The sequence below is a fragment of the Vigna angularis genome, chromosome 7 (genome assembly GCF_016808095.1).
Source record: "Vigna angularis cultivar LongXiaoDou No.4 chromosome 7, ASM1680809v1, whole genome shotgun sequence".
In the NCBI taxonomy this organism is placed as follows: domain Eukaryota; kingdom Viridiplantae; phylum Streptophyta; class Magnoliopsida; order Fabales; family Fabaceae; genus Vigna; species Vigna angularis.
This window is the reverse complement of record NC_068976.1, coordinates 35,871,203-35,879,993: the sequence shown is the minus strand read 5'-3', so window position 1 is coordinate 35,879,993 and position 8,791 is coordinate 35,871,203. Positions and strand designations below refer to the sequence as shown.

The following is an 8,791-nucleotide window of genomic DNA, read 5'->3' as shown; positions in this document are numbered from 1 at the left end:
TGAAAGGATTGATTATTTATAAATTAAAGTAATAAACTTACTTTCAATTTTTCCAAGTGGAATGCAGGGTTGAGAATCTTTCGATGTTGAACCCACTTATCACCCTCGGAATTTACCAGACCATTGATCAAGAACTTGGCAATGCTACTTATCTTTTGTTTCTGGAAATCTCATGTTATTGAAGACTTCTTTGATTTGACTTTGATCAGTGATGATGACCTTTGGTGAACTAGATTTTCTCACGAACTCTTATTTACTTTTGACCACTCTAAAATCAAGATTAAGAGAAAGGACAAATCATACAAAAATATATAAAGAAACTATATATTATTAATAATACTACTCGCAATAATACATTATTTATAAAGTCTATATATTATAACTGCTATTGAAAGGAAAAAACAAGTAAACATTGACTGACAAAGATAATATATATTAACAGCTAGCCTTTAAGCTACCTCTTGAGTTTGGCAATTTTTACTGTTATTATGCGATAGATATAGTTGTTCAAGCCTGTAATGAATCCAAGTATCATACTCACATAAAATGCGCGATTAACAATGAAATTTTCATATTCCTTTGATTGGAATTATATTCATAACATGAAGCGTCAAAAATTTGTAGTTGAGTGCCAGACATCAGCTCCGTCAGTTGGTATTTAAACACAACGAGGGGATTGCTCTATCCTTGTCTAGTAATGATCATTGGCAGCACAATGTATGCCCTGATTTGACATAGGTTCCTGTAAAGCAAATAAAAAAGTTTATATAATTAAGTATTTAACAAAAAGATAAAAGAATTACAATGTCTATATGAAGTGCATGGATATAAAGAACAATTTATTTTAAAAGACGTTGTCATTACTCAAATGTAATTCAACTTCAAATTAATATTAATCCTTTCTAATAAAATCCAAAAAACAATAATCTCATCTTCCTGCTTAATCTTGAACATGTCATTTTATAAAAAGTTCATAGCAACTATAAAAAGTTAAGATATTTCCAAAAATATATAGCACTCAGTATTTTGAAATTGTCATGACGGCTCAGCTCTCTTGCAAGGAACCATTAAATTAGTAAACAAAAAGAAGTGCATTATCTGAAAACAATTCCTTTAAAAATGTCCTGTCTTTGTTATTATTGTAATCTCATGTTACGATCCCACCATTTAAAACAGTACATCCACAAAAGTAGAAGAGTGAATCTTCCTGCACCTCCCTCACCTCATCCTGCACCCCCAAAATTACCTATATACCCTTCAATTAATTAAAAAAGTCAAAACCTTCATTTAATTAAAAGTCAAAATCGTAATTAATAAATTAAATTTTTTTAACCCCCAACCATTTTTCTAACTCCCAACCACATTCCCTTTTTATAAACCCAGCTGGTGCGTGCACTGTTCATTCATGATATTTTTACTGTAGCAAGTGAGATTTGGAGGTACACCAGCAGGAGGAGGAAGAAGATTTGAGGTACACCAACAGGAGGAGGAAGAAGACTGCGCCGGCGAAGGTACGCAACCGCACTTCGAAGTGCGGAAAGACTCCGCCGCACTTCGAAGTGCGTTTTTAAATTAGGGTGACGCACTTTGAAGTGCGTTGTGGTTTTTTTTTTCATGTTTTGTTTAATTTTTTCTTCTTTAGGGTTTATGCAAATGTTTTATTTAATGTTTTTGCATTTATACAATGCTGGGGTGAGGTGGTGGTCTAGGTTTTGGGAGATATATTTATGTGAGCGTGAGCGAGAGGAAGAAGAGAGTGAGGTTTGAGTAGAGAGGTGTGGGTAGTACTGGTTTAGGGTTTAGGCCGCGCCGCACTTCGAAGTGCGTTTAGCAATTTGTAGGCGCCGCACTTCGAAGTGCGTTTAGCAATTTGTAGCCGCCGCACTTCGAAGTGCGTTTTCATGTTGTCGCCGCACTTTGAAGTGCGGTTATGCATGGTTTTTTTAGTGAAATTCCTGGAGTCTTTTTTTTACCTCTTTTTTTTTATTTTTTTTAATGTTTTTGTTATTATGTTATTATTTTTAATTTAAATTTATTGTTTTATGTTTTTTTTTAATATTTTTGTTATTCTGTTATTATTTTTAATTTAAATTTATTGTTTTATGTTTTTTTTAATGTTTTTGTTATTATGTTATTAATTTTAATTTTAATTTATTGTTTTATGTTATTTTTTTAATGTTTTTGTTATTATGTTATTATTTTTAATTTAAATTTATTGTTTTATGTTATTTTTTTAATGTTTTTGTTATTATGTTATTATTTTTAATTTAAATTTATTGTTTTATGTTATTTTTTTAATGTTTTTGTTATTATGTTATTATTTTTAATTTAAATTTATTGTTTTATGTTATTTTTTTAATGTTTTTGTTATTATGTTATTATTTTTAATTTAAATTTATTGTTTTATGTTATTTTTATAATGTTTTTGTTATTATGTTATTATTTTTAATTTAAATTTATTGTTTTATGTTATGATTATTTATTTTAAATTTTTTTTCATGAATTATGGTTAGTCATTATGGAGTGATTAGGGAGTGTATTTAGGTTATATGAATTTTTAATAATATTTAGGTTATATGAATTTTTTTATTAGAGAGTGTTTTTGAATTTTTTATTTGTAATTTAATAAATTTTTAAATTTTAATATTTATTGTAGGTCATATTTAATTATATGAGATGGATAACTATCCATATTTGGATTCTGAAATAAATTCTGATTTTATATCGGAATTTTCTTATTCTTTAAAAGAAGTGGGTGAGGGTGATTATTCAGATCAATTTTCCACTGATAAAATATTCCCAACACGCGCCGATTTAATTCAATGGGTTCGAAAGATTGCATTTGATCTTGGATTTGTTGTCGTCACTATAAGATCTGACACAGCAACTGGTGAAGCTGGTAGAAAGACATTTATTTTGTTAGGCTGTGAAAGAAGCGGGAAGTATAGGAAGTATAAGGCAGATGTTCAACCTAGTTTATCTGGCACAAGAAAATGTGAGTGTCTGTTTAGGTTGAGGGGTAAACCTAAAGGAGATGGTTGGGTGTTGAAGGTTATGTGCGGCTATCACAACCATGAATTAGCAGAGACTTTGGTCGGTCATCCTTTCGCGGGTAGGTTAAATGCGGCTGAACAATCAATTCTTGTGGACATGACTAATAGTCAAGTAAAGCCGTCAAATATTCTTTTGACTCTGAAAGAACATAATGAAGATAACGTGACAACGATAAAGCAAATATATAATGCGAGGTACACGTACAAACGATCTTTGAGAGGGTCTAGAACGGAAATGCAGCAGTTGATGATGTTGTTAGATAGAGACAAATACATCCAGAGAAGTAGATGTTTGGACGATTCTGACGTGGTAAGTGACTTGTTTTGGACACATCCCGATTCAGTGCACTTAGTCAATTCTTTTAATATTGTTTTCTTAATGGATACGACGTACAAGACGAACAAATATCGACTTCCGTTGCTCGAGATTGTGGGAGTCACATCAACTGGTTTGACATTCACAGCCGCCTTTGCATATCATTAAACAAACCTGATAGTCAAAATATTAAATAAGACGATCATATCATTAAACAAACCTGATAGTCAAAATATTAAATAACCAGTACATAAATAACCATTAAAAAAACCACCATGCATAAAAGTGTTTTTTCAAGAAAATGATGCACGTCCACGCACATGACGACCACCTCTTCTAGTACTAGACTCATACTCCTCAACAGACCTACGAGCTACCTCTAGTGTCTCAGTAGTACGTTGATAAGCTATAGTGCCCTCTGTGACATCTCGACAGGTTAGCATGCCCTGCAACATCCTGATCACACGCCTCATACCCCCCTAAAATGAAGATAACCAAAAAAAATTATTAAAGTAAACAAGAACCAACGATAATGAAAATAAAATCAAAATCAGTTAGTTTCAAGACATACCAACAATCCTTGCTCAGCCGACCGTCTACGACGAACTGGAGGCACCAACCTCTCATCTGGAATGTCTCGCCTCATTAGGTCGTTCACCGTCGTTTCCTGGAGTGATGTACGGGTGCGACACCCGCCTAAACCACGTTATATATCCATCAACACACGCATGTGGCTGATCAGCTTCAATGACACTAGTAATGGCATGCTCTGCATACCGCAACCACATTAGATCAATCGTAGGAATGTCTGGCATCGGAAGACTATCAGGTGACCGTGGTATGATCTGTTGAAAACCAAATTGACGCAACACGCGTTCAGGTAGATGTCGATGAATGATGTCGCCTAATCGGATCCATCCCGAGTACATAATTATGGCAATCAATGGACATGTACGTCTGTGCGAAAGGTATGGATTCCAGATAACTAAATCATAAGTGAGGGCATCCAGAAATGTTCGGCCCTCTGTCAAACTCCAACCCACCCTCGGGGGTATGTATCGTGAAGCACGTGGATCAAGTTCTGTGTACCTCTCAGACACTTGCCTCCTTCCCATTGTAGGAAAGTGCTCGTATATCCAACTCTACAAAAAAACATTACTTCAATCGTGGGTTTCATTGTCAAACAATATTAAAATAAACTTAGAAGATGATAATGTACCTGTAGAAGAGTGGAATATCCAACTATTTGTCTGATCTCATAGAAGCTAGCATCTCCTAGCTGCTCATATGTATGTGCAAGTGCTGCTGCTCCCCAAGCATATCTCGAACAAGCATTCAAGTCTCGCAAGAGAAGGAGATATGATACCTTAATTAGAGTCGCACTCTTATTCGTAAAAATTGTGCATCCAATCAGATGCAACAAATACGCCCGAGCAGCACACTCCCAACGCTCCTGCTGGATGCACTCCTGGTAGACCTCGCGTAGCCAGCTGAGCCTAACTTTTGGACCACGTGACTGTTTCATCTCAGCTGAAGCTTTATCGTGGTCCACACCAAGCAGCTCCATGATATGAGATCGAGCCTCATCATACTCTAACTCCTCAACCTCACAAAACTGTCCCATGATGGGTAGGTGGAGCAAATTCATAACGTCATCTAATGTGACGGTCATCTCACCTATCGGTAGGTGGAAAGTATTAGTCTCTATGTGCCACCTCTCCGAAAGGGCAACGATCAATCCATGATCGGCATACTCGTATGAGAGGTTCACTAAACAACCCAACCCCGACATGGAGATATAAGGCTCAATGGCCTCATGATACATTCCAAAATGCTTCAATTTTTTGCCATGGGTGACAACCTTTATCCCCCTTCGATCCTGAATACAAACATAATTATATAACAAAAAATGTAACATTTATTAAACAATTAAAATTTAGATTCATGACTAACCCGGCCTTGCCATATGGCAAATGCAACATGCTGGGTATAGTGAGTAAGTAAGGAGGTGTCATGTGGACCTCCTGGGAATCCATCATCTTCAGCTTGGTCTTCATCTTCATCTTCACCTTCACCTTCATGTTCTTGTTGATTACAGTCATGTTGCTGCTGAATATCCTCCTCTTCAACGTAATCATCCTGACTATGTCCATGCTGTAATAACTCTTCCTGCTCCTCATTATCATGCTCATGAATAACGTCCGCGCGATATTCTTCTACTCGTCTTCTACGAGCAGATGCCGTAGGTCGTCTTCTTTCATCTGATGGCTCACTATGAGAGGATGAAGCCTCACCATGATATCCACCTCTAGTTTTAACCATATCTATTAACCAATTATATTATTAACATATTATATACAAAAAAATAATTAATAATTTAATCAAAAATATTCAAACAAATAAAAAATAATATAAAAATCTAAAAAAATTACATATATAATAATTAAATAATTACAAAACATTCCAAATTAATAATTATTATTTATTTCAATAAACAATTTAATTATTATTTTAATTTTAAAAAAAATTAGAAAAATGATATAAAATTAAATATACGAAAATAAGGGAGTCACCACATAAATGCTTTATATTTCTATATTATTTTAATACCTAGTATAAAAAAAATCTTTTTAATTAGTATAAAAAAACCCATTTTAAATTAATATCTACTGGTTACTACGTATTAATATATTACATTAGTAAAATATCTACTGGTTACTAGGTATTAATATATTACATTAGTATTTACTACGAATTAGTATGTAATGTGTATAGTTTCAGTAACCATTTTAAATTAGTATATACTAGTATTAAAAAATTATTTTACATTAATATCTTCTAGATATAATATAAATAAAAAACACTTCAATAAAAAAACATAACAAAAAAAATATAAAGAATTAAAAAAATATATAATAATCAAAGAAACCCTAAACAATTCAATTCAAACGCCACTCGAAATCCGGTGTTGTATTTGCCGCAGATCGAACTGCGGCGTGCATCCCAGCGAAACCGCACTTCGAAGTCCGGTTATGTACTTTGCCGCACTTCCAAATCCGGCTACCACCTCCAGCGAACCGCACCTCGAACTGCGGCTCTAATCCTTGCCGCACTTCCAAATGCGGCGCACCTCCAGCGAGGCGCACTTCCAACTGCGGCGTGCACCTCCAGCGACCTCCGATCCCATCAGATCACGACCCACAACCCCAATCACTACCCAAACCCAACCAAGCACAAAACACACAAACCAAACAGACAAACCAAACAGACAAACACAGGAAACAAATATATTACATACTAACCTGGACGCCAGCCACGAACCCGAGCAGAGCAGAGCCACGAACCCGAGCAGAGCAGCGGAGCGGATGCCAGAGACACAGAGACAGACGAGACGACGGAGAGAAAAAGAGGGAGGAAGGAGGGGTGTAGATCTAGGGTTTGTGAAATGCGACAGAGTGAGATGCGGCAGGGGAGGGGAAGAAGATGAGTAAAATGCTTTTCAAATTTTATTAATCTTTTTAATTAAATTTTTTTTCTCTCTCTCCTCTCTCCTCGTTGACTGGTAAAAGGGCACTTTTGGAATTCCATTTTTTTTTGGAGGTGCAGGATGAGGGTGGTGAGGTGCAGGGAGAACGCCTCAAAGTAGAATGATACATCCCAGTTAATTGGTGTAGCTTTTGACTTTACAGTCTCTCTGTATGCACTGCATAATCACATAATAATTAACTAATGACAGAGAGTGCATATATGCTTAATTTATGGAAACACTTTTCTGCATAATTTCCCTTCTCTTTGCTCTCTACAGAGAAAACTTTAGATCCAATAGTATTTAATTTTGAACATGAAGAAGAATAACATATTGATCAAATCTAACCATAATGAAGCAATCCTAAGTAAACCAAACATAACATTAACAAGTAGTTATTTGATCTCCATTGAACACAGTTCCTACTAGCATATTACATAACATAACATGTGTACGTATGTTGTTTGAGCTTTAATCTCAAAAGAGTTTCAATGTCCAAAAGGTAGTCCTGTAGAAAGCAAGAAAGAACCGTAAATTCAGTAATATACTAGACATGTTATATATATATACATATAAATACACACACCCACTCTGAATTTCTCCCACAGAGCTACAATCTCGCTCTGGCTTCTGTATTGATGCCCTTCCCTGTCATAGTAGTGGAGACTTCCAACTATTATAATAACTCAACAAGAACATATATCAGTGAAAGCAAATCAAACAACGATGTCCATGCATACTTACAAAAAAATACATGAAAAGATGTAGAAGAAGGAAGAAGATTACCCTATAGACCCTGCCAGACAACATGTGGCGTTTTTCCGCAACCCAACCAGGAAGCGGCCACTGGTAGCCAGGCGATATGCGCGTGGGCGAGAACATTGTCGCTTGATTTTGGACAAATTTTCCTTTGTTTTCTCCGAAAATGTTTGGTTATTCTTCCTCTTCCCCTCACCACCATGCCTTTGCTTCCCACACTCGCTCTCCATCTTCACCTTCACTCTCTCTCCCTTTCTTTCTCACAACAATGTCTTATATATATATATATATATATATATATATATATATATATATATATATATATATATATATATATATATATATATATATATATATATATATATATATATCTTTCATGCCACAGGATTGCTTTTGCCTCATAGGAACTTTAACGACAGGAACGCCAACTTAGGGTTTTCAAATGGGGAAATCCTGTGAACCGAACAATTAACGAAGGAGACTAGTCAGGGCGGGCTGTGAAGACAAAGTGAACAACGAAAAATTGACATACGAAGACAAGCAATGAAGACGCGGACTCAAGTGCAGAGGCAGTGCAGAAGATGCAAAACCATTGAAGGCGCGACGAAAAGAATTAGAGGTGCAGCACCAATGGAGACGCAAGGAGCACCAATGGAGACGCAAAGAACACCCATGGAGACGCAAAACCATTGACACGCGAAGAGGAGAAGCGAACTCGTGGAGAGACAAAATAGAGAAAATGAAAAACAATTGATTGATGAAGACTCGCCAAAATGAATTAGAGTTGAGAAATATTAAAATACTTAACGACGTTTTGATAGAAAAAACCACCGAAAATGTATTAAAAATATGGTTTAATCCTTTTCGACATCCCTATTTGTGTAGGAATGTATAGGTCCTCGTTTTTTAAAGTGTATCAAAATGGTCCTTAATTTTGAAAATTGAGATCAATTGAGTCTTTCCCGTTAAGTTGGCTGGACGGCGTTAAAAAAATTGATGAATGGGATGCTGAGATGACGAAATGTTACTGACGTGGCATTGACCTGGCTTAATGGTGAGTTTTTTAGATTTAAAAAAGTGAAATTTGTAAATCAAAACGCAACATTTTGATTTTTAACAGCGAACGTTTTATGAGAA

General features: G+C 35.3%; 3 protein-coding genes across 6 annotated transcripts; 1 reads left to right on the top strand and 2 right to left on the bottom strand.

Moving 5' to 3' along the window:
• Positions 1 to 2,676: 2,676 nt before the first annotated feature.
• LOC108336749 (uncharacterized) lies at positions 2,677 to 3,537 on the top strand. The gene has a single exon (XM_017573212.2). It carries the CDS (start codon positions 2,677 to 2,679, stop codon positions 3,535 to 3,537), a length of 861 nt encoding a protein of 286 aa, XP_017428701.2.
• Positions 3,538 to 3,662: 125 nt separating this feature from the next.
• On the bottom strand, positions 3,663 to 6,748 carry LOC128197911 (protein MAIN-LIKE 1-like). Its single transcript, XM_052880762.1, has 5 exons — positions 6,672 to 6,748; positions 5,323 to 5,693; positions 4,589 to 5,248; positions 4,011 to 4,511; positions 3,663 to 3,848 (listed from the first exon to the last, which is right to left on the bottom strand). Exons 2-5 carry the CDS (start codon positions 5,689 to 5,691, stop codon positions 3,663 to 3,665), a joined length of 1,716 nt encoding a protein of 571 aa, XP_052736722.1. The 5' UTR covers positions 5,692 to 5,693; positions 6,672 to 6,748.
• A 515-nt stretch (positions 6,749 to 7,263) lies between these two features.
• Positions 7,264 to 7,948, bottom strand: LOC128197955 (uncharacterized). Of its 4 annotated transcripts, none has more exons than XR_008250714.1 (3): positions 7,682 to 7,948; positions 7,482 to 7,568; positions 7,264 to 7,403 (listed from the first exon to the last, which is right to left on the bottom strand). XR_008250714.1 is itself a non-coding variant. In XM_052880897.1 (3 exons), exons 1-3 carry the CDS (start codon positions 7,882 to 7,884, stop codon positions 7,329 to 7,331), a joined length of 336 nt encoding a protein of 111 aa, XP_052736857.1. In that variant the 5' UTR covers positions 7,885 to 7,948; the 3' UTR covers positions 7,264 to 7,328. The 4 variants fall into 4 exon arrangements, 1 of the variants encoding a protein (XP_052736857.1); XR_008250713.1 differs by having other exon boundaries at positions 7,486 to 7,568; XM_052880897.1 differs by having other exon boundaries at positions 7,486 to 7,543.
• Positions 7,949 to 8,791: the final 843 nt, after the last annotated feature.

What these genes read in the sequence shown, in the direction of transcription:
- LOC108336749 (XM_017573212.2), top strand. Translation starts at nt 2,677, where the DNA reads ATGGATAACTATCCATATTTGGATTCTGAAATAAATTCTGATTTTATA.
- LOC128197911 (XM_052880762.1), bottom strand. Translation starts at nt 5,691, where the DNA reads ATGGTTAAAACTAGAGGTGGATATCATGGTGAGGCTTCATCCTCTCAT. An exon ending in GATATTCCACTCTTCTACAG is followed by an intron (nt 4,512 to 4,588) that starts GTACATTATCAT and finishes GTTTTTTTGTAG; the next exon opens with AGTTGGATATACGAGCACTT. An exon ending in ACGGTGAACGACCTAATGAG is followed by an intron (nt 3,849 to 4,010) that starts GCGAGACATTCC and finishes TCTTCATTTTAG; the next exon opens with GGGGGTATGAGGCGTGTGAT.
- LOC128197955 (XM_052880897.1), bottom strand. Translation starts at nt 7,884, where the DNA reads ATGGAGAGCGAGTGTGGGAAGCAAAGGCATGGTGGTGAGGGGAAGAGG. An exon ending in TGTCTGGCAGGGTCTATAGG is followed by an intron (nt 7,544 to 7,681) that starts GTAATCTTCTTC and finishes CTACTATGACAG; the next exon opens with GGAAGGGCATCAATACAGAA. An exon ending in CTCTGTGGGAGAAATTCAGA is followed by an intron (nt 7,404 to 7,485) that starts GTGGGTGTGTGT and finishes TGCTTTCTACAG; the next exon opens with GACTACCTTTTGGACATTGA.